The sequence below is a fragment of the Armigeres subalbatus genome, chromosome 1 (assembly GCF_024139115.2).
Source record: "Armigeres subalbatus isolate Guangzhou_Male chromosome 1, GZ_Asu_2, whole genome shotgun sequence".
Classification (NCBI taxonomy): domain Eukaryota; kingdom Metazoa; phylum Arthropoda; class Insecta; order Diptera; family Culicidae; genus Armigeres; species Armigeres subalbatus.
The window spans coordinates 58,868,622-58,894,360 of NC_085139.1; the positions used below are offsets into that span (position 1 = coordinate 58,868,622).

The window sequence follows — 25,739 nt, forward strand, 5'->3', positions numbered from 1 at the left end:
TTATGAATTAAGATTTGTCTTTCGCGACCCACCACTGAACAGCCCACGACCCCCCTGGGGGTCGCGACCCACAGTTTGGGAACCTCTGTTGTAGATCATTTTTCAGAAAAAAATGTAGGTCCACTTTGCAGTATACCTATAGGTTCCATCTGCGCCTGCGTTCTGAAGGTGAACCCGGTCGGCTGTTTGCCAAAAATCGAGTCCACTCCAATGTCCTGTGCTGAAAAAAAAAACCTTTTTTAATATTTCAAATCCTGGGATTCCGATAGAATCCCTGCGGGTATTCCGACAACAATTCCGTGGTGATCCTAGCGAAAATCTTTCGAGGGTTCCGATAGAATTTTTGTTTTGGAAATTCCGATGCAGGAAACCTTATGAAATTCTTATCAGTTTTGTTCGCCGCCAACTCACCGAAACACCCAAGCCGTACCGTTTTTTTGCAAATCAATTGCAACCTTTTTCTATGAAAATTTACTTCACGATCTCGAGATTTTTCTCGAGCTGAAAAGGAAGTAAAAAAGATGGTGACTACGCGCGAAGAAAACTAAACCGAATGAACGGGCTAAACCGTTTCAACGGATTCAACTGATTCAATGTGCGAATGTATAGAAAAAAACAAACAAACACACTAAAAAAATCGAAAGGCAATAAACATTTGGTTTGGGTCCAAACTTATTTTGAAACTTGGCTAAGGTGGTTTGCGTCCTATCCAGGTAGATTCCTGTTCGCTTTTAGACATCCTTCCGTGCGGGATGGAAAGAAAATATTTATATGTGAACTATCAGAAAACGTCTATACATTACAGCAAGCAAAGAAAACATGCTCATTGCTAACCATTAGTTAGAGTTATAGTACCAGATAGTTACACCATTGTAACATTAATAAGATATTAATAAGTTTTTTTTGGGGCTTTGTTTTTACCTGGGTTCATATTAATAAGCTTAGCGCGAAGAGATTAAACAGGAAGCAAGATGCTCTTCCACTTCACGAAAGTAGATGTTGCACATATGTATATGATATAGATGTTATCCCCAATTTCAGCCGAATTCCAATAGACGAAATTTTTATAATTTCTTGGGCTTAGTGAATAACAGCTGGCCTTCGTAGCTTAGATTTAAATTTCTAAGCTACGAAGGCCAGCTGTTACATCCCACATCATACGCATTTCTTCAGTTGTAGAACTAAGTTTGTGGTAGCAAGTGCAGAAGCCCGGAAATGACTCGGGTACCTAATACGGGTTATGAATATCCAAGTATTTCTACATGGGATCATAGCATATAATAATAAAGCTTTTACAGGATGACGAATATAACATCTGTGCTGTAATTATTCAAATCCAAGTTCGAAGTCAACAGAATAATAAATTTGTAGGCAACGGGCAACAACAGCTTAGTTTTTGTTAATATTGCTGAACGCAATAAAATTTCCAAAGCTATTTTCAGCTGTTTTCCTTGTAAATCATCTCGGCAAGGGTTAGTTTACAATCTGAAAGAAACAATGAATATATTATTACATAATGTAAAAAAAATATCAAATTAGAAATCATAATATCCATATTATCCATTTCCTTGTTGGTCAAAAAATAAACAACTTGATGTCATTGGTAACTTAGAAAATCCAAGCTTGCTTGGACTAAAAATAGAGTTCAGTGTCGCAGAACGTGTGTTGCAAAATTGATCAAGTTGTAGCTATGAATGCCATTCGCTTCAAATCGAATTTATTTCGATTCAAATTCGCTGTGATTGTTAACAGTGAGACACCCCTTGATTGTATCGCACATAAAATAATGGCCTTGGAAAAAGATCGCGAAAGTTTTTTTTATGAACGGTACAACACTTTTTTTTGGCTTATAAGTATGAACAGTTACTATTGAGGATCAAAGTAAGCCGATTGTAACTGGTCGCATTTTTTTTCGCAGACGTCAATAGTCTTTTATATATGTAAAATTTTAGCATTTGGTAACGTTCCCAATAAGATCGAAGCGGTGAAGAAAATTCAGGTGAACCTGCTGGTGAAGAAAATGGAGTTCCATCAGTGAGTATCTTCAAATAACCAACGATAAGTACGCTCCCAAGTTCGAGACTCCGATGACACGCCGGGGCCGAATTTTCCGAAGTGTTATGGTTGACCGTGTTCAAAATTATTACGGGCTGGCAAGCGATACTACTAGAGACAGATGAGCCCTACTACTAGAGACAGATGTAGGCGGCTCCACAGCTTGTCCATCGTCGCTAATATTTATTCTGTACACCGATGCACCGTCACTTACACTATTCAACAAAGTCTCGAAGTGTCCACCTGGCAGCCACTTCGGTTTTATCTGTCAGCAAATTTCCTTCCTGGTCGTTGCACATGACGAGAGATGGCGCTGTTTTTCTCCGCATGCCGTTGGCAGTCTCATAAAACCTCCGCATATCGTTCTGCTCCATTCTTTTCTGCGCCTCACTACTAACTTGTTCTTCGTACTCTTTTTTCTTCCTGCGGTGGGTTCGTTTTTCGGCTGCTCTTGCTTCCTTGTTATTTATTTATTTATCATCAGACTAAGGCCGGAGTGGCCTGTGCTGCACATAAAAGACTTCTCCATTCAGCTCGGTCCATGGCTGCACTTCGCCAACCACGCAGTCTGCGGAGGGTCCGCAAGTCGTCCTCCACCTGATCGATCCACCTTGCCCGCTGTGCACCTCGCCTTCTTGTTCCCGTCGGATCGTTGTCGAGAACCATTTTCACCGGATTGCTGTCCGACATTCTGGCTACGTGCCCGGCCCACCGCAGTCTTCCGATTTTCGCGGTGTGAACGATGGATGGTTCTCCCAACAGCTGATGCAACTCGTGGTTCATTCGCCTCCTCCACGTACCGTCCGCCATCTGCACCCCACCATCTTGCTTCCTTGTACCGATCTCTATTTGATCGGGTACCGTCAACTGGGGGGAAGATGATAATTGAGGTGAAGATGATCTTTTTATGTGTCAGTCAAAAGTGCCAAATTTTTTTATGAAACGGTAGTCAACAATATTCTCCGTTCAAGTAATGTTACCGCTAGGTAGAAATCCGAGTTTTTCGATAATAATCATGAAAATGTATTTTGTGGAAGAAAGAGTGAGATAGTCATAAATGACGCTATTTTCGTTTCAAATATTGACTTCGTAGACTTCTTTACGTAGTAAATTCAACATTCATACAAATAACCTAGTGTATTTTGACTACTAGGTCATAATGATTTTATTAGAGCTGTCTTGAACAACTTCACCCCAAACCAGATTACTCAAAAAATGTGTGATAATTTAATTTATTTTAATAAATGCGAATGCATTTCAGAAAACTGAAGTTGTTGATTATTGCAACGTATATCACTACATGTTTTGAAAATATTTGTTTCGATTTAAAATGTAAACACACATTGTTATTGCATGTTTTGTCTTAAAAATGATAATCTTCCCACCAGTTGACGGTACCTGACACCAACATTCGAATTATGGCAACGTTCTTCTCGTCTGTCACTCTCTGACACTCCACATCGAGCCAACCCGTCGCCTCTGTGCAGTACATACCACTTCTCGTGGTGTTGTGCTCACCGCTGCATGGATCGACTCCCATATATCGTTGATGTTGTCGCTAACATTGATTGCCCTTATCCGTTCGTCGTGCTTCTGGCGGTACTCAGTTGATGCTCTTTCCGCCGACAATCGCTGGATATTGTAACGCATCTTTCGCTGTGATCTTTCGTTTGATACAGTTGACAACCGTGATCGAATTTTACTGACAACGAGGTAGTGATCAGAGTCAATTTTCGGACCTCTGAACACATCGCACATCGATAACATCCGGGAAATGGCGCCCATCCACTAGAACATGGTCTATCTGGTTGCAAGTTTCACCATTTGGGTTTCTCCAGGTGTGCTTTCGGATGTTCTTTCATGCAAAGTAGGTGCTACTGATGGCCATCCCTCTGGCAGCAGCAAAATTTACTAGCCGTAGGCCGTTGTCATTGGTGTCGTAGTGAAGGCTCTCCCTACCGATTATGGGACGGAAAAAATCCTCTCTACCGACCTAAGCGTTAGCGTCTTCGATAACAATTTTCACGTCATGCTTTGGGCACTCTTCGTAGGCTTTATCAAGACATTCATAAAACGTGTCCTTCATGTCGTCGGATTTATCGTTTGTCAGTGCGTAAACGTTGATTAGGCTGTAATTGAAGAATTTGCCCCGTATCCTCAACACACAGATTCGTTCGCTAATGGGTTTCCACCACATCACTCGCTTCATCTGCTTGCCCATCACTACGAAACCAACTCCATGCTCTACTTTTTCACCGCCGCTATGATAGATGTTATACTTGAATCCAGTGTTGGTCGTGGGGTCCACGGGTCGGAATTCACGTTCTCCGGATCTGGACCATCGGACTTCTTGAATAGCGGCCACGTTCACTCCAACCTTCTGCAGTTCGCGAGCCAGAAGGCTCACTCGTCCAGGTTCATTTAGGGTCCTGACATTCCAGGTACCGAGTTTCCAATCATAGTCCTTATTTCGTTGCCGAGTCGGTTGCCAAAAATAACGTTCTCTTTTTCTTCTATCTCCATTTTTCGTAGTATTTGCTACGTAGTATAAGTACCTTACTGGGGCCGCGTTACCTACATCGCGATGATGGGGCTGCCACCTTAGGTATAGCTGACGCGATACAGCATTTCGTTAATCAACCGCTGGGTACCAGGCAGACGCTGTTTGAGCCGCACCTCCTGGTGAACAGACGCTTTGGTAATATGATCCATAAATCTTGCTAAATGATCCATACATTTTAAAAAATGTGTGGATCAATTAATATAATTTAATTGGCCTTCTCTCCAAACAAAATTATGGATCATATAAACAAAATTATGGATCATATGACCAAAATTATGGATCATATTACTGAAATTATGGATCATAATCAGGATAAAAATTGCGCAAATTTGAAATTTTATGGATCAAAATATAGTTTTATGGATCATAAAGTTATTCTTTATGGAATCTCTCGAACTATTTTATATATTTATGGCAGCGTTTTATGGAACATTCAGATGTTATTTACGGATCGTTTTTCATTTTTTATGGATCGTTTTTGCACATTGAACGGTGCACAGTAAGGGCTGCCGTGCGACATCTATACCGACGCGGCATCTCACCCCGACTTACCCTATATAATTATAATCCAATATTTCAATACATTGGATATGAAGCGTTGATTTTTCCTTAACCGAATGATCTATGAAAATTAAAAATCCATAGAGAAACGGCTGAGATATTAATATTTAAAGTCTATCATATTTTCGTGACGTTTTTCGATTTATCGCAATTGCAAAGTGTAGGTACTCCGGTATAGAAAGCACAGACGTAGTCCCACGTCAAAAACGAAGCGAGAGATGTTTTGGATTTCTTCCGATAGTTTATTGGTTGCCCCCTACCGTGCGCAATAATAATCTCGTTATCGTATGAATAAGCAGCATGGTAATGCGATCATCTCGTCTGGACATATAAAGCGTAAAGGTATCGCAGACGTCGCGTCCTTATCTGCAACTAGCAAACACGCTGTGATTGAACAAATGAGCGCGAGAGCGTTTTGTCTCGGATTTCCAGCAAATGCTCCATCACAGAATAGCGATGGGGATGCTGAGGCTGTATGTACATAGAGGCGGGATCTAATCTCGCACCGCTCTACTCGAGCTTGTCCTGTTGGGTAGTAGGTATAAAGTTTCCAGTCATTGCCAGGCGAGCTATCAGTAGTGTTGTAAACTTGAGACAAGAAACGATTCTTTCCCATTCGATCGGGCGGTTGTGCTTTTGTTAGGACGATATAATACGCATAGAGCGCGAAAGCAAGATGACCATCAACGAGAAAACCCGGCTGTTGCCTAAGGAGTACCAGAAATCTTACGTGATTCCGATTCCTCAGGAGGACCTCAACAACAATACCAGCGAGAGCATACTTCGAGAATAGTAAGTGTCGAAAGGTGCCGAAAGGGTTGATGGTTGTTCGTTCACTGAAGAGAAATGTATATTCAACACGTGTTTGTGTCGGCAATCGTGCGTACGTGCAACAACAGACAGGCCACGGTGTGATGGATGCTAATGATGGTGATGGCATTGTCACACTTCTTGGAATTGTTCAAACGCGAGTGCTCCGTAAATTTATCATACTGACCGTTCGATGGCCCAGCTATAAGAGCAGAAACAATGTGCCAGGGATTTCTGTGATATCGATTTCTTATCAATCGTAATCGAAACGATCAGAATAAGTGTTTGTCACGCAGGGGGTGTAATCTTCTGTAAATTATTGGCGAGTTAATCGTTTTGATTGAGGAAACCATCGGTACATCACCATGTGCGTGCGCTTGTGTATGATTCTGGCCCAGAAGTTCTGGGCATTGTTAAAGCGATGCAACAATAGCATCTATTTTTGATTTCCCTTTCTAATTAACTTTTTCTGGGAAAAATATACTCGGATCATTTTATTTGAGCAGTCGAAGGAAAGGTACAATGAACTTTTTTTCAACACCAATACCTACCAAACACAAACTTTATGTGTTGTTGGCTATGGAGTTTCCAATTTACTAGTATCAAAAATAGTATTTATAGGAAGGGAACTGAAACGAGAATTTAAAAAAGAGTGAGATAGTAGTGATAAAAATATCTATAAAGAGTATGTTCTGAATAGAAAATTATTCAAGAGCTTGTTTAGTAGAATACCTTAGCTTGTCATGAAACGAGTTAGTGCTATTCAATTTAATTCCACTACTTGATACTCACTCAACTTAACTTGAAGCGAAGCTACAATCAAGTGGAGGAATTAAATGGAATAGGACAAACCCGCCTCATGATAAGTGAGTTTTTTTGTCTAACCGAGTGAAATGACTCGGGTTTCAGAAAGTTTCCTATCAGTAAAGAAATTTTGTTTTGCAATCAGCCGCTTTCGATTTAGCAACCAAATTAAGGCATTTAATGGCACGGTAGCTTATTTCACCCATCCACCGCATTTGAAAACGAGTCCCAAACGGAGGAATTCAAAAACAATGGCTATTGGGTTGAACTGGAATTTCGACTGTTTGAACCTACCGTAATGTTCAATCATCAGGGACCTTTTTTTCGGATTCAATTGAAAGCCAATCTTTTTAGCAGTCAGTCCTTGTGATATAGGGGAAGATCCCCCAGCGCCGGACACCTCCCAATTCCGGACACTTCTAAAAACGGCACTTGCAGAGATCCCTCCATCATCTTATGTAGTACAAAAGAAAGCCATTGAAAAGTCCTTTACCTGCATGGATTCGCTCTCCGTTGCTACACCACTGAGCCGGATTGAATCTTTCCACTTTTACAAAACGGTATTTTCATATAAACACCTACTTGAAAATCGTCACAGTTCTCGATACAATCATTGATTGATGCTGTTAATCACCACACAATAATTCTGATGTTGTTCTCATGTTATTTATAATTCTCTCGATCTCAAAAAGTGAAAAAATATAGTTTTCAAGCGTTTGGAAGTAATTTGGATGAGTGAATATATCTTTTCAATCAAATAAAAAATTATTATAAATAATACCATCTGGCATCATGTCGGCGTTGAACGTGCATATTTTTGTTCAGAATCTCAAAAATTTCGACCCAGAGAAAGGACTTGTTTTGGGTTCACGAACCGAGATTATTTGGTTTTCTGATCGGAGCTCTTTTTGGCTTTCGGGAGGAACTCTTCGGGGTTTTTGAATCGATTCTTCTTGGACTTCTGAACAAAATCATTTAGGGCTTCGGTGGGAAATCCCATTAGTATTCATTTCGGAAATCTGTTCAGAAGTCCAGAACGCTCCAATCGAAAGCCCAAAAGTATTATTTTCGGAATACCAAAAGTATTCCGTTCGGAACTCTAGAATGATTTTGTTCAGGATCCCATCATAATTCCGACTGGAAGTCCAAAAGGATTTCTTTGGGAAGCCCAGAATAATTTCTTTCGAAAGCCCAAAAGATATTCGTTCAGAAGCGTTATTAAACCCAGAAGGACTACGTTCGGAAGTTCACATAATTCTGTGCGGAAATCCGTATGAACGGATATCTTTTGGGCACATTAATGGAATTATTTTGGGCTTTCGAACGGAATCATTTAGGGCTTCAAAATGGATTTATTTTGGGTTTCTGATTTGAATCTTTTTAGGCTTCCGAAAGGAATCAAAAAATCTTTCCGTTTGCAATTCTAAAAGAATTATGTTTGGCACCCAAAAGAAATGCCGTTCAGAAGCATAAAAGGCTCTGCTCGAAATTTCAAAATGATACCGTTCGAAAACCATAACGATTTAGTTAGAAAACCCAAAATTGTTCAATTGGAAAGCCCAACAGTATTCTATTTGGAAGCCCAAAGTTTTCGAAAACAACAAATGTCTGTAAAAGTCTGTAACTTCACGCAAAAGTCTATATAATGTCTATAATTAGTATGGTGTCTGTATGCAAGACCAAATGTTTGTATAAATACAGACATGTATGTATGTCTGGCATCCCTGATTTTAGGGCTCAGAATAAAAAAACACACGCGTCAAAACGGACTTCAACTGTAGACGGACTTTATCAAACGAAAACTGAACTGCGTTTATTTTGAGAGTAACGCAGTGTTGACCTCGTTGGAACAGCACATAATACACGGACATCCTGACATACAAATCTCCGGCCATTCATTTCAACAATAAAAAAAAATGACGTGACGAAACGAAAACACATTCACCCGCGAGCACGGCACACTTCGATCATTTTTCGAAATTTTCTTAGATATGCTTCTTTGAATTTTCAAAGAAATGTCTTGAGGATTTTCCAAAGGAATTTCTGGATTTATCCCCTAAGTAATTTCCGGAGGTATTCTTGGGAAACTTTAAGGGTTCTTTCTAGAATTACGTAACGCTAAATTTGGTGATTTTGGACCCCCACCCTCCCCCACGTAACACTTTTTGTATGGAAGGTTTGATTTTTTTGTATGAACCGTAACGCTCGGCTTGACCCCCTCCCTCCCCTTCAGCGTTACGTAATTTGTGAAAGAACCCTAAGAATGTCGAATATCCCTTCAAGAGTTCCTTTATAAATTCCGTTAGGAATTCGTTCGCAAATTCCTGAGAAAATTCTCTGAAATTTCGTCCTAGAATTGTGGATGAGATTCTTGCTGAAAATTCCGGAGGATTTACTTGAGAAATTTCCGAAGTAATGGAGTTTGGAAAAAAAAACATGCGACGCGATGCCTACCTATTTCACCTATAATAGCCTATTTCAATAAAATAGATTGCATTGTATTTTATAGACCACAAAATACACTTATTGATGATATATAATACTTATTGATGGTCAATATTCTTTCACGTTCTTCTTCTTCTTCATCTTATTGGCATTACATCCCCACACTGGGACAGAGCCGCCTCGCGGCTTAGTGTTCATTAAGCACTTCCACAGTTATTAACTGCGAGGTTTCTAAGCCAGGTTACCATTTTTGCATTCGTATATCATGAGGCTAACACGATGATAATTTTATGCCCAGGGAAGTCGAGACAATTTCCAATCCGAAAATTGCCTAGACCGGCACCAGGAATCGAACCCAGCAACCCTCAGCATGGTCTTGCTTTGTAGCCGCGCGTCTTACCGCACGGCTAAGGTCTTTCATGTGTTAAATGCAATTAAGAGTTCGGATATGTTTTTGCCTTTCTCGTACACCAAGGTGTAACGAAAACGCTGTATATTCACTTCCAAGACGATTTTGCGATAGAAGGTCTGGAGACCCATAGTGTTATATACCAATCGACTCAGCTCAACGAATTGAGATGATGTCTGTCTGTGTGTATGTGTGGGTCTGTGTGTATGTATGTGCGCAAAATCAAACTCACTCATCTTTTAGTCACTTATTTTTTATTTATTTATTAACAAACTCCATATAGGAATATAAATAATCACCTACTGTTTTTCAAAGCTTATGCTACTATGCAACATCTAATACCAATGACTATACACTAAATAAATTATTTAAATTTCTTTTAAAAGTAGAAAAACTTCTTTCACTCCTTTGATTTCGAGGTAGATCATTCCAAATTTGTATGGCTCGTAAACGATAAGATTGTTTTAAACTATTTGAAAGGCATCTAAGAACGATGAGTAATGAACTTCTTGAAGAGCGCGCATGTCTGAAGAAATCTCGAAGGTAAATTGGAGGGTCGTTTATAATTTTGAATGTTTGGATACAGATTCTAAGCTTTAAATGACTTGTAAAATCACATCCAAGTATTGCCTTTTTATAATTAGATATATGTATGGTCGAACTTTTTCAGATTAAATGCATATCTGGTGACTGCATTGAACACCTGGTTAAGTTTTCTTGAATTTTTCTTAGTTACAAGGCCAAATAAAATATCTACATATTCAAACAATGGAACTAAGAGAGACCTAACCAATTGAACCCGGATATTTTGGGGAGTACAATGTCTCAGTAAGACAAGCGAATGTAAGGCATTATAAATTTTACTGCAAACGGCATTAACCTGGGATGTCCAGTTTAAGTTAGAATCCATCATTAACCCAAGATTTCTAACTACATTAGAATATTGAATGATATCGTTACCCACTCTTTTTGATGGTACATTACCAAGAACGGCACGTTTAGTGTGAAAATAATCGTTTGAGTTTTTCCTCCGTCCGTTATTTATGCACCATAGCAAGATACTCTGAATGTCATGGAAAACTGATCTAAGTAGAAATTATACTTCAACTTGTTACACAACTGTCTATGGTCAATAGAATCGAATGCTTTACTGAAATCCAGAAGGGCCAATAAAGTGACCATTTTGTTGTCTAATGCTTCTCTAATGTCGTTTTCAACATTAATACTTGTGACACATATATGATACCAATATCACTGTACAGCATAAAATCATATGTCTGTCACCCAAAATCACGTTGGTATCACGATAGCACGATGATTTCCGTACCCTGCCCTTCGACCGTTGTTTTGTACGAAACAGAACATAATTTGTTGTTTGAAATGTCAAATACGCCGTTTGACATATGAAATAAAAACAAACATTTGCAAGCTGACTGAGTAAAAATCGTTTTTTCTGAAATTCCAGATGATATTTTTCACAACATTGCCAAAATAATTATTTGTAAGCCCATTATTTACTACAATTATGCTCTGAAGATGACTTCCTATTGATTTTGCCAGTTCTTGGGTTGTTACCGGGAAGATCTACCGTCACTTTTGCATGGTATTCAATAGTTTGAGTTCTGTATCGTGTGATTTTGAACATTTTGTGCAAGGATTCCATGGGTTTTAATTGGAATGAAGTCTAGGGATTGGAAAGTATGCGGAATAATTGATTTGCCATTAGTCAGCATCTACTTTTTAAATGGGAAGAATGTTTTGTACCGTTGTATCTATGACCCAATTGGACGGTGCTGGCTTTATCCTTCAAAAACACCCCAAACCATAGAATAAAATGATTAACGTCCGCAGAAATAATCGTCCTGCGGAATATTTGCAAAAACAAGCATATTTCTGCTAAAATACTAAAATGAAGAATTGGAAAACTTTGACGTTTTCATATCGATGAATGAACTGCTGACGCGAATTCACAATTTATTCAAAAAATATGGGTAAGTATTGTGTAATACTCATAAAAAACTATAGTGACAGTTTATGATTTCTATACGTTTTGATGAAAAATATAGTTTTGGAAAGCGGTAGTTTCAGTTTCAGTTTCAAAACAAGCTGTCAAATAGATTCAACGGTGGAAAGAAAAGATGTGTGTCATCTTGTCACTGTACGCGTACAGCGTGATACGAAAATCATTGTGCGGAAATCATATATCTGTCGATAGTATAAGAGCAGTCACAGTGCTGCATGATTTCCGATATCCAGACTGGAAAGTACATAATAGATGGTTGGGTGCCAAATACTCATTTAGTTGCTTAGAGAGTAATGATTCGAATATTTTTGAAAGTGCACAAAGAATACTTATTTGTTCCTTCTTTTATTTATTAGGCACTCTGTGTTACTTAACCGCTACTGTGCCGAGATCAACTGTGGTATTCTGCCGTACAGAATCCATACAGAATCTATTTTTAGATTTCCATTGCTCATTATTGTTGTCGTTGCCAGTCCATCTCATCGTGAGTCCATTGTATCCGTTTGTCCATGTCGTGCTTCCAATGATCGTTGCATTGTTCGATTGCCATTAAGCCGGGTCCGTTGGAGGAATGCCTCCGAGAAGATCAATTTGTCAGTCGTCATCAGGCAGCCGTACGGTATGACGCGTTCCCCAATACGCTACCGCATGGGCTGCGCATCCGGCGACTGACGAGGGTTTGGTGGAGGGGCTGGGAATCGAACCCATGACCATCCGCTTGTGAGGCGAACGTGTAGCCAACTACGCTACGGGACCCCCATAAAGAATACTTATTGGACGATACTCTTTTTCGGTAACAGGGTGATCAGTCTTACCTATTGGAATTACTTTTGCGATTTCCCAATCAAGGGGGAAATCTGAGGAAGTAATACAATAATTAAAGATGTTTTCAATGTATTTGAGAGTAACACTTAAGGACATTTTTAAAACATTGAGCGGAATTAAATCGTTTCCAACAGCATCACACGAAGCAGGAACGAACTCAGAGAGTATTTCATTATTTGTAACACACCTAAATGAGAGATTCGGATGTGTTCCAACATCATCATTTTGATTGAAGCTAAGTGGTGTGTAGTGAGCAACAAAGAATGAGTTGAGGGTATCTGCATTAACATCCCCTCCACCCATATTATTATTTGTTTGTTTTAAGCCTAATCGTTCAATGTTTTTCCAAAGTTGCTTAGCAGGAAGGTCAGCGCTTAGTTGGGAGGAGAAATATTCTCGTTTCATACGATTGACCTCTCGATTTGTTAAGTTGCGAAGACAGGTGAAATTTCTCCATTTACTCTGACTCTCTCTATCGTGTTTCCAACATTCATAAGCTTTGGACCAAGATGAATACACAGCTAGGTGTTGCAGTCTGCCCAATTTATGGACGAGAAGAAGGCGGGGGTGAAAAATTCATTTTCGGTGCAAAACATAAACAAACCGTCTGGCTCTCCCATACTAAAATCCAAGATGGCTGAATCGTGAATTTGGCAGATTGGAACACCTAGTGGTGTATTCATCTTGCTTTGGACCGATTTTTAATCAATCGATGGATACGAGTGTTGATCCAAGGAGTGCTTGGATCTTTGACCGTTTTTTCCTGAGCGGGGCATGCTTATCAAGAATGGCGAAAAATAGATCATTGAAGCATTTTAGTTTCACATTAATCTCTGCGTAGTTGAGTACAGCATCAAAATCTACGCAGCGCAAATCTGCCAAGAAAGAGGATTGATCTATTTTGTGATAATCATGTGTCCAGTAAACATCAGCACAAGTTTTAGGAAGCCTAAATTTGTAATCAATGCAAACGAAATCGTGATCACTGATTCCACCCACAGACGATTGATAAACGTTGTTTAAGTTCTGAGTGCAATTACCTGTAAATATATCAATGGTTGATGCAGAACTGGGCCTGTGGAAAGTTGGATAAGTGGGAATTAGCTGCATGATAATGCAGTTTCAATGTATTGTTAGAATTTTCCATCTTCAAATTTATGTTAAAATCGCCTGTCATCAGAATGTTGGGTTCTGTAGCTGCAATTTCAGAAAAAAGCTAAACATTGCATCGAGTTTCGTTATTGCAACATCTGGGGGTTTATACACGACTCCACAGACTAAGTTAGCCTGTTTTAATTTGATAAACAAATAGTCAATTTCGCTTTCTTTTTCAGATTTTGTGATTACGGAGTATTTGATGTTTTTCCTCAAATAAAAGGCGACACCTCCTCTTGATTTTTTCCTATTTTGACGATCAGATCTGATAATCTTGTAGCCCTCAAGCTCTACTGACATGCTGGTGTTAGAAGGTTTGAGCCAAGTATCCACTACAGATAAAACATCTAGTTTTGAATTTACTACGAATGAGCGATAGTTTTCAATGTTGCTATTTAAACTCCTTGCATTATGGAGTGCTATTTTCATAAAATTATTAGAATGTTTCTCTAGAATAGTTTTCATTTTCAAATAATCAAGTAAATAGAGCTTAATTATCGATTCGTATATAGGCGCATCGAACAACGAAGGAGCTAAAGAAGTATTTGAATCAGTTTGTGCATTGGTATTACGAAGTGCATTACTTACGCTAATCATTTCGGAACTAGCCGGCTTGGTAGGCTCACGTTTTTTGGCTGAAACTCGCGAATTTCTACACCTTCTGGCCAATAAAACGGATCGTTAATTACAGCGACAAGGTCTTCAGAAACAGAGAGTTTAAATGATACGAATGATAGTTCGTTAATATCCTTATTTCGTGGCACTAGCTTAACACAATTTAGCGTAGAACGGTCGACGTTGATGGTTTCTCGCGTCGCCCCCCCCCCTGAATTGTGGAAAGATTGAACGGGTACTGAAATGAATTCCCTCAAACATGTGCACTTTACGATCCAATCATATACAGAAATAGGTGGTTGAAATTCAAAAGATTCCCAAAACTTATTAGGGCATCCAGGATCCATAATATATGAAAGTTCAAAACAACTCGAAACATGTCGGGCTCAAAAATTCTCCTTGAAGTCCTTCTAGAAGCTCCCCTGGGAACTTCTGAATTCCTCCGGAAAGTTATCCACAAATTCCTATGAAAATCGTTCGAAAATCCTTCTCATGTAATTGTAATTCCTGCATATCTAGGAACCCCCCCCCCTAATTTTTTTTTAGGAAATTCACGAGGAAATTCCTTGAAGATTTCTTTTTTTCTCTCCAAGATTTACTTCTAGATATTTCTTCGGCTATTCTCTCTTCAGGAAGAATCCGGCATTTCCTTCAGGAATGCATTCGAGAGTTCCGTCAAGAATACATACGGAATTTCTTCCCAAAATTCTACCAGAAGTTTCTTCAAAAATTTATGACGGAAATCCTACGATTTAGCTCCATAATTTCACTTGTAAATCTATAAGAAATTCCTTCGGAAATTCTTTTAGGAACTTCTCCGGGCATTCCTCTAGGAACTCTTCCTTTAATTCCTCCGGGATTACTTCCAGGAAATTTTCCGGGAATACCTCCAAACATTCAATAGCGAAATAATCTAGCATTCCAATCTGGAATTCTTTTCGCAATTACTTCAGAATGTCCTTCAAGAAATCATCAAGAAATATCTTCACGAATTTCCCCAGAAATTCTTACAGGTATTTTTTCGGGAGTTTCTTCAGGTACTTCTCCAGGAATTCCTTCAGGAATTTCTTCGGGAGATTTTCCGCGGAAGTGTACTAGAATTCCTTCCGGACTTCACTCGGAATTTACTCGGATATCTGCCAAGAGTTCTTCCAGAAATTTCTTCAGAACAATCCGCAGGTATTTTCTTCAGCAATTCATCTGGAAATACTGAAATGAATGGAACTCCCACAAGCACTTCCGGAGGAATTCTCACATGGAAGTCCTGAAATAATTCGTAGAGAAGTTCCTAAAGGAATTTCCGAAAAAATATCTGAAGGAATTCCCAGAAACATATCAGGAGGAATTAATGCAGAAATTCTCAGATGAAATCCTGAAAGTATTCCCAGATGAATTGCTGAAGAAAATACCTGCGGATGTTCCGAAGAAATTTCTGGAAGAACTCTTGGCAGATACTGCTGGTGGATCTCCCGGAGGTATTCCCGAAGGAACTGCCGGATGAGCTCCCGTAAGATCTCCCGTAAGAACTCCCGGAGGAATTTCAGGAGGAACTCCTAGTAGAATTCCTAGAAGACCTCCCGGATGAGCTCCCAGAGAAACTATCGGAAGAACTTCGGAAGGAATTTCCAGCTTAATTTCTGAAGAAAGCGTAAATGATTTCCCGAAAAAAGCCTGAATAATTTCCTGGAATAGCTTCTGGTGGAACTCCCGGAGGAATTTCCGGAGAAACTCCCGGATGAATTGCTGGTGGAGTTTCCGGAGGAACTCTCGAAGGAATTTTCTGGAAGAATTTCTGAAGAAACTCCCGGGAGAATTTTCAAAGGAACCCCGGGGAAACTACCAGAAGCATTCTCGGAAACAAGAGAATTCATCTTATAGACAAATTTCATCTAGCTGAAACCTTTTGTTGGGGTTTGTAGCTGGACCATCATCATCATCAGAGGACCTCCCGGAGAGTTCCCTGAGGAGCTCGCAGAGAAATTCTCGGAGGAGCTTCTGGTGGAAAATATTTATAAATTCCTGAAGAAGCCTAAATAAATTCCAATTCTGCCGAAATTCGCGGAAGAATTTTCAGAGGAACTGCCGATAGAACTACCGGAATAATTCTCGAAGGAAATCCTAGAGAAATTCTTGGAGGAAATGCCGGTGGAACTCCTGGAAGAATTCCAGGAGGAGTTTTCGTAGAAACTCCTGGAGGATCTCCCAGTGGAAATCTTGAAGTTTCCACCGGAATTCTTTCAGGATTTCATTGCGAATTAATCTAGGAATTTCTCCGAAAATTCCATTGTTGATTTCATTTTCGGTATAATTTCTGTATAAATTTCCGGTGGAATTCCTTGAGAAATTCTTTGAAATTTTCACAAGAAATTACTCGAAACAATTCACGGAAAATTTTATGGAATTTACACAAGAAATGCGAAGATTTTTCGTGAAATTCTCAGGAATGTTTACTGGCAATTCTGCGGAATTCCCACGGAATATTCTTATTCTTAAAAATTATGGGAAACAGCACGAAATTATATGAATTATTGCAGGGAATTCTGCAGAACTTATAAATATTAAGTTCGTGAAGATTTTCTTGGAGTAAATAATGGTGGAATTTTTGGATCAATTCCCGGCAAAATTTATGGTGGAATTCCTGAAGACACTGCCGAAGAAGTTGCTGGAGGCATTCCTAAAGAATCCCTGATAGAATTTCGGATAGAATGCCAGGAGCAATTGTCGAAGGAATTCCTGGAGAAAGCTTGCATATCCAGCTTTCCACGCTCGCCATAATGGCGGATGCTATAAAACTTTTGACGTAAACTGCTTCCCGACACTGAACTGAAATTTTCATCTCAGTAAGCGTTGATGTCTTTCGCTACCAATGACAACCAAAAGTTTGTTATTTTCTGTCAACAAGAGGAAATCTTATCTTTGAAAAATACTTTTGTTGCTAAATATTTTCTAACAAATATTTTTTATTTCAGATGGTATGGAATTGGAATTGCAATAGAATTGGTGCTCAGGTAGTACTTGTCTTTTAAGGGCTGTGATTACCGCGTAATTTACCGAATCGTGATGTGGCCAAACACGGAATTTACTCACAACTGGCATATGTATATTCAACAAGATCTGTTCTGATACGCATTCTACTGCACTATAGTTCTGTAGTAACAACTTCATTCATATGTTCATCGGTTCCGTTTCACATTCCATTTTTATTAAAGTTAACATTCGAATATGCGTGTCAATGAAGTCAATGAAAAACTAGGATCTCTGTAGACTTTTTCCAGTGGGCGTTTTCTTATTTACATTTGAATGCTGCTTGAAACGGAAGAAGATTGGCATTATCGTTAACGTCAACGGTGGTCAACTGATCTTGAAATGATAGTTTCAGCATTTTTTTTTTTGCCGAAAATAAGAAATATTTTGCATATGGTTTTTCGTTTATTAGCTGCATTTGTTTTTTTTTATCCGTGAATTTGCAGTCCATTAGAAAAAAAAACATACATGGAAAGCCTATAGTACATCGATGAAATTTTCACCAAGCAGCAGAATGCGATGTGATGATTTCGAAGCATCAAGCGGAGAGAATCATATTTTTGTTTCAGATGAATTTTCCATTTTACCAGCTACTAATCCATGGTACTTTTTCCTTTATGCTCAAATTCCGAGCAACAGTACTTGAAACCTTTGTGTACTGAACTTCTTCATAGAATAGTTTGCCGGTATAACTAATCATTGACTTTCGCAACATATAAAAACATCTTGGAGGTTACAATATTTAATAGAATGACCTCTTTTTCTGAAAAGAAGTAACATATTAATTAAAAGAAATGAATATATTCTTATTTTGAATGATAAAAATAAACCGCTTTGATCATGCACAGACTTCTTGTTGACAGAAAATAACAAATTTTGGGCTGTCATTAGTAACGAATTTTCTTCGCTTACTGAGACGAAAATTTCAGTTCAGTGTCGGGAAGCAGTTTACGTCAAAAATATTATAGCATCCGCCATTATGGCGAGCGTGGAAAGCTGGATTGATTTTTCTGCCTATTTTATAATAAATATTATTTTAGAGAGGATTTGCTTAGAAATTCAGATGTATGGTTCTAGTTTTCTTAAACTTATGGAAGTATGCAGGATTTTTATAATAATTGTTATAGCCGATTTTATATTCTTTCTGAATACTAAGTTCGTTAATATTTTTCTCACTTTATTTTAAAATATCTGATGAGCAATAAATCACGCATTTTTAAATCCATTATTGTTTTAATCATTATTGTTTCGTTTGGTTTGGATTTGGTTTCATGTGTTAATATTCATGTGTTTTTATAAAACTACTATAAAACTACGATTTAGAAGACCAAAAAAGTTGCCCCCCCTTCTCGAAATCCTGGCTACGCCCATGGTGTTACGTGCTATCAGGATGTCTGCTTGATTTTTTTTAATACAAGAAGTATGGTAAATGTACCGGTTTTGGCCATTTTAGTGCCTAATTTATTCATAATAATAAGGGATATACCTCCTGTTAGAGCTAATAAAACCCTCGAAAAGTGCTTTACTTTTGGAGTAAGACGAGAAACTGACCAAATGAGAAACATGGCTAAGCTTCTCGGAATTGGAATTTAGCATTTTCTCTGTAACTTGCCCATCAGATAATATTGCAAAGACGATTTGTTTACCTGCAGTTTTTACCGAAGTTACCAATATCATATAGTAATTTTCATACAAACTTTAAATGTGTGCTCACTGCTTAGCACAAAATTTAGGATGACTCCAAAAATGGCAAATGAGGGGGTTAAAAGCAGAGTGGTAGTGTTGTGCTGAATCATTATCAGACGATAACTTTTTACGTGAAAACAGTAAGCAAGTTGTTGCCGGCAATAACTTCTCAAATTTTGTGCTCAAACGATAATAAACACAGAATTTCCATTCAAACATTAATCTTTACTAATATCAGCTAATTGTCTACAGTCCCGTTATATCTTCTTTTTTTCATTGTGGTTTCATGGTAGTGAGGAAAAAGTGTTCAAAATGTAATGGTAGATGCTTCATATCAAGATACGATTTTCAAACGATTCTCAATCGCTGGCGAGTATTTATCACTTGATATTTCAATAGTAAGATTGCAGGTGAGTTTTGATCATTCTCGATTAGGTAACATTTTGGTCAAATTTGAGTTGAATTCAGCAAAAAATGCTTTCAAACTTGAGCTTTGTGTCAATATGTTGATATAGTTTGTACAATGTTTATAAAAAATGTGAAAATTCTTAGAACATTATTTGTTATTTGAACTTCCATACGATTTAAAATATTGAAATGCTTTGCACCCATTTTTCTCAAAACTAACTTTTTGTCACCTTACACCCCTTTGCGTTTGACCCACTCAAATGTGATCATTAAAGATTAGAGGAGCGAAAAATTATAAATTTGAATCACCAAACAAACACTGCAGAGCGCAAGACGAATTGAACGATTTTAAAATCTTGCAAATTAGTTAATCCGTCCGTGTGTTAGATCGCCACAAGATAAACCTCAACTTATTTTTATTTATATGGATTTGTTCACTCTTCGCCTCTTCGTTCGTTTCAAATCGATGCACTTCATCGATTGAAATCAACCCGCTCTGTGCAACCGCACTAATGCACAGCATGCTACTTATCCTTTATCTTTACCACCCTGTTATCGGCTTATTAAGTGCGCATCTGCTTTCAACCTTTCAATGGTTATTGATTTGCAAACAACATACAATCGTATGAATCATATGGGCATCACGATGCGCAAAATGTACTTTGTAAATCAATAAACACAGCGATCAAATATTCTCGGCTCGAGTTGGAATTTTGAAAGTATTTGGGTACGAAATACTGTTACCATTTCCATTTCACCAAATATATCTTTATCTCATCGTGAAAAGGAGAAATTCCAATCTCGTCGCATTTATTTGCTAACTTGCGTAGCGTATTCACTAGTCACTGCTGAAAAAAATCACAAAAATTAAAAACAAATTAAAATTCCTTTTCATTGCATTGTTTTTGATAGTACCTATAAAACATAGGAGCTTGTATGAGTCCTGCCCATATGAGTCAAGAAATTTCAAGTTTCATTGTTCTTCAGTTCCTATTTCCTATAGGTAATTGCCGCAATCGATGGAAAGGGTAACCTCTGCAATTGCCAAAAATAGGTATCAGTTCCGAAAATTTCAAGATTCACAAGTCCCAACAAATACGTGCGAATTTCACAAACCAGTGAGCAATCAATCGTCAAGAAGATTGATTACTGCCCAAACAAGCCTTTGTTGCCGTGCTTCCAGAGGGGGTCGAGGTTAACGTCAATGCCGTTAGAAAATGTTGAACCCCCGAAATTCTCCAATCAACTTCGCCGCAGTTTCCATGGTCCGCTGCGGCTGGATGCTGATAAAAGTAAATAACGTCGTAACGTGATCGGATGCTCGATGCTTTCGCCGCCGGCTTCTTCCGAATCGCATGTCATCGTCGACGTTAATCGCGCGTCGTTGTCGGGACTGGAGCAGCCCCGCAAACACGTGATTGGACTCGATTTTAGTTTTTTTTCTTACGGAGTGGTATCACCAGAGAATTCAGCGTTAAAATATGTGAAAAGCAGATTTATTGATTTCTCAAGAGTATATTTAATTGATGACGCAGAGAAGCTACATTTTTGCAATTTTTGATAAACAACGTAGTATAAATGTTAAAATATGGAAGCTATATTTTGCTTTGATTTCTAAGCCAAATATGCTGTTTCTATCGCAAACAACTTGTAATACCAATTTAACCATTTATTTAATCTTTCTTGTAATTTCAGTGACTCGTACGCTCTAACTAAGGAAGAACTAACCAAATACATTCAAGATCCTTTCTGGAATCGAGTTCGATACATAAGCTTCTCCCTCTATTGGATCTTGTGTCTGATAGCGCTTCTGACGTCCTTTTACATAGCCCTGGGTGCCCTAGACGGAGGATTTTGTGACGGGGACATTCCCGGGAACTCGGGTTATCCGACGCTGAACAATGGAACAGCAGTACCTCCGACGACAAACGATTCGGCGGCAGTACCAGGATCCGATAACGGCGGTGTAGTACTACGAATGATGAATCAACCGTCCTGAACCGCCCGAACGCCCATTCGGTTAGCTCGAATAAGCTGTGATCAAAGTTAAACCTCACTTTTATGTTAGAGACGACAACTTCCGACAACGGATTACTATCCAAACGAAGCGGAGAAAGTATAACGCGCAACGACGCAACTATTTATTATGACGATGTTAGGACTATAAGGACGCATGAATTCATCTGTTTGTAAATAGTCGATTCGCATTCTCATTGATAGGATTATTAGCTCATCATATCTTGTGCACATCCCTATAGCTTATCAGTGCTTGCTCAGAACTGGGAGGGAAACGATTCCCCGACCCCTTATCAGATTACCGTTGCACATGAATAAGATTCAATCATGCGAGCGGGTCTTGATCTTGCTTGGCGGGCTGCTGAGATCCGACCTTCGTCGCGTCCAGCCAACAAGTATTGAACGCAACGCGGCTCGGTGACGTATGCTCGTGCGAGCGAACGCAAAAGGAAAAACTGATGTAATATCGAGCAGAAGTTGACTCAGAATATTCTAATCTGAGACATCGCCATGATTACGGGCGCATCGTGTTTTGTCATTGACATTGTGAACTGAACGTGCAGTAAGTTACTGTGAATATTTTTAGAAATAATAAATAAGTTTTGAAAAACATCGAACCCGTCTGCATTTAATATTATGATGACCGATGGAGGAATTTCAAGGTTCACGAGAATCCTTGACTGAACAAAAGTGGGTCACTGATTGGCGAAAAATGCATCGCATCGCTGCCGCTTAATGTTTTCTTGCAGTGATTAACCTGGTTACCTAATAGATTGAACGTAACATTTACGAATTCATAAAATCACTGGAAATACAAAGCTTCGACATTACTGTAGCAGTGGGGTGATAGTGAAAAGAGTCGCTATAATAACTAATGTTGCGATATGTTTTCGCTTGGTTTAATGATAGGAACCCCCTAAGAGGTTACGATATGTACGTAATGTGATATAAAAAGTATGATTAGCAGTAGACATATAATCAGCACAGTAAACAATGTAGTAGTTATGGCCAACAGACATTATCGGAACAACTAAGAAATTTTGAATTAATGAACACTGTGTATAGGAGTTACTTCATAGTTCATGATTTATTGGGGTAGGGGTAATACACTGTTAAGATTACCAGCCTTATGACTTGATATCATATTAAATTAATTCAATACGTTTTTCAAACGTACATTTATTTTGAGAGCTCATTTGCCATGAAGCGTTACGGAGCCAAAATTTTAGTATTCTTAGGGGTACATAGGGCCGACGTAAAATATCTTCATCCTCGCTTTAGCCATGAGCCCGCTGCGTGCACGCAACGTTAAAAAAACGCTACGTGGGATCGGTACGATGACGCTGTGTTACTTCTTAAATTTCTTTATTGAGGCTTCACCGCCATGAGCCTCTGGGTCTGCCTCTGCTACGATGTCCCGCTGGGTTCCATTCTAATGCTTGTTTACAAATTTTGTTTCCACCCCTACGTAGAGTGTGGCCGACCAGCCCTTTTCCCGAATTTCTTTTGCTATTGCGAGAAGATTGAAAAATTCGAACCGGGGTCCGACGGTCGACTGTCGGAAAGCTGTTCCGCAAACGTCAAATCACTTGTTGCACGGTAAAAATGTTTGGTTTATTTTTTCGGTGTGAATGTTGATTATTAAAATCAACGAGAATATGCTACTTTAAACGAGTGTTACATGCCGCTATATTTTTTAAACAAGTTTAATGGTACTTTAAAGGCATTTTGTCATATATTTATATGATTTTGAAACATTTTAGATTTCTCGAATCTTCTTGATATCAAGAAATATCAACACTTTTCGTACAGTGCATGCCATTTTGAAGTTTCCGACGCTCAGTCTGCTTCTTCTTCTTTGCTCCGCAAAATTAGAATTTTTCTCTTTTCTCGCAATATCGGCTTCTGGTGAAAACGACGATGGGGCTTTGTTGTTTGAGATCTCGTTGTAAGGCCACCAGGCCTGAAATATATACCGCAGACATCTGTTGATGAACACCTGCAGTGAGTGTTCTGCACTGATACAGACCATGTTTCGCTAGCGTATAACAGCCCAGATTTCACGTTAGAGTTGAAAATTCGTATTTTGGTGCATTCACTTATCTGCCTGTTTTTCCAGATATTTCTTAAACTCGCTAAGGTAGCCCTTGCTTTCTTGATCCGTGCGCCTATGTCGATCTTGATACCGCCGTCTGACGCCTTTTGGCTTCCAAGATTTTGGAAGCTTTCAACATTCTCCACTGATTGCCCGGCTACTGTGAAACTGGATGGGGTCACCGTGTTTACATCCAACGATTTGGTTTGGTTGACGTTAGCGACTAAAGCTTCCGAAGAGGAGCGCTCGGCAAGGTCGTTGAGCTTACTCTGCATATTAGAGCGCCGTTGAGCGAGGAGTGCAACGTCATCAGCCAATTCGAAGTCGTTTAGGTGTTCCATGGTTATAGGCTGCCATAACAGCCCGCGGTTTGGTTCACGGTCAATCGCACCTACCAGAATCTCGTCGATTACGATGAGGAACAGTAACGGTGATAGAATACATTCTTGCATTACACCGGATGGCATCGGACAAGACCCCATTGTGTTCTCCTGAGATCCCCATCGATCTTCTCCTGAATCCGGACTAGGATAACTTTGCATAGAACTTTGAGAACGGTACAGAGCAACATAATGCCTCGCCAGTTATCGCATACAATCAGGACACCCTTTTTGGGCACCTTCACTAAGATATCTTGCATCCAGTCGACCGGGAAAGTTGTGGTGTCCCAGATATTACGAAATAAACGATGCAGTAGTTGAGAGGATGTCATGGGGTCAGCTTTGAGCATCTCGGCTGATATGCGATCGACCCCTGGGGCTTTATTCGATTTCATGCTTTGGATGGCTGTTTGAACCTCTAGCAGTGATGGAGCTTCGGTATTTACGCATGTTATACGCCGGATCCTAGGCAGATCATGCCGAGGTTGTGGTGGCCTGGCTGGCACTTGAAAAAGTTGTTCGAAGTGCTCGAAGCTGGGTCAGTCAATAACTGACCATTCGCGTCTTTCACAGGCATCGTTGCATTAATCTTCACCCCGCTTAAGCGTCGTGAGATTTCGTAGAGGAGGCGAATATCCCCGGTTGCTGCGGCTCTCTCCTTCGTCGGCCAGACATTCCGCCCACGCTCGCTTGCCCCGTCGACTGGACCGTTTTACTTTCTTCTCCAGAGCCGAGTATCGTTGACGAGCTAAGACTTTGGCTCCTCTGGTTATTGATCGCTCTATCGCGACTTTGGCTTCTCTTCGCTCCTCTATCTTCCTCCAGGTCTTATCGGTGATCCATTGTTTTCTCTGGGTGCGCAGTTCGCCCAGATTATTCTCGCTGGTGGTGATGAAGGCATTCTTGGAGGCGGTCCATTGGTCTTCCACGCTGCCACCTTCCGGAATATCAGCAGCACGTGTCTCCAGTTTTTCAACGAAGGACCGTTTCACCGTAGCATCTTCCAGTCGGCGTGTGTTGAACCTTCGTCCAACTCTCTCCTTCTGCCGACGAATCCGCGCAATGCGCAGGCGTATTTCACCGATGAGGAGGTGATGAGCAGACGCGATATCGGCACTACGTTTATTCCGTACATCAAGAAGACTCCGTTTCCATTTTCGGCTGATGCAGACGTGGCCTATTTGATTTATGCGAAGCTGTCACGGGAGACCCACGTGGCTTTGTGAACCGGTCGATGAGGGAAGAGCGATCCCCCGATCACCATGTCGTTATTACCACAAAATTCTGCGAACAGCTCTCCGTTTTTGCTCATTTCTCCGAGACCATGGCGTCTCATAATGCGCTCATGGTTCGAGTTGTCGGATCCGATCTTCGCATTGAAGTCGCTCATACAGATCTTGTTATCACCCTTCGGAATTCTGTCTACGGCGGCATTGAGACTGTAGAAGTTCTCTTTGTCTTGCAGATCGGCAGCATCGGTTGGCGCATAACATTGGATTATAGTAAGGTTTCGGACCCGTGTTCTAAATCTGGCAACGATTATCCTTTCACTTATAGGTTCCCACTTCATAAGCGCAGAGTGTGCCTGAGCGCTTAGTAGGAAGCCAACTCCGCGATGCCGGGGAGTGTGTTCACCTCATAAACCAAAGTATAGCAGAACTTGTCCAGACGGTGTTCTGTGTTCTCCAAAGTTTGGTCAACGGACTTCACTCAGTCCCAGGATCTCAAGCTTCATGCGGCGTTCCTCATTGGCAAGTTGTGCCAATATACCCTGCTGAATTAGGGTTAAAAGTTCCGTTTTCATATTCTTGTCCGTTGTTTCGCGCTAAGAGTCGTTGCCGTAAAATCAGTCCGTATTCTGTCAT

The 25,739-nt window shown here is 39.7% G+C and overlaps 1 protein-coding gene across 1 annotated transcript; it reads left to right on the forward strand.

Moving 5' to 3' along the window:
- The first annotated feature begins 5,731 nt into the window (after positions 1–5,731).
- On the forward strand, positions 5,732–22,016 carry LOC134226019 (uncharacterized). The gene is made up of 2 exons (XM_062706534.1): positions 5,732–5,971; positions 21,079–22,016. Exons 1-2 carry the CDS (start codon positions 5,856–5,858, stop codon positions 21,380–21,382), a joined length of 420 nt encoding a protein of 139 aa, XP_062562518.1. The 5' UTR covers positions 5,732–5,855; the 3' UTR covers positions 21,383–22,016.
- The last annotated feature ends 3,723 nt before the right edge of the window (positions 22,017–25,739 follow it).

Bases quoted from the DNA above. Each gene is read 5' to 3' on its own strand.
- LOC134226019 (XM_062706534.1), top strand. From the start codon at position 5,856: ATGACCATCAACGAGAAAACCCGGCTGTTGCCTAAGGAGTACCAGAAA. The intron at 5,972-21,078 runs GTAAGTGTCGAA...TTGTAATTTCAG, and splicing joins GAGAGCATACTTCGAGAATA to TGACTCGTACGCTCTAACTA.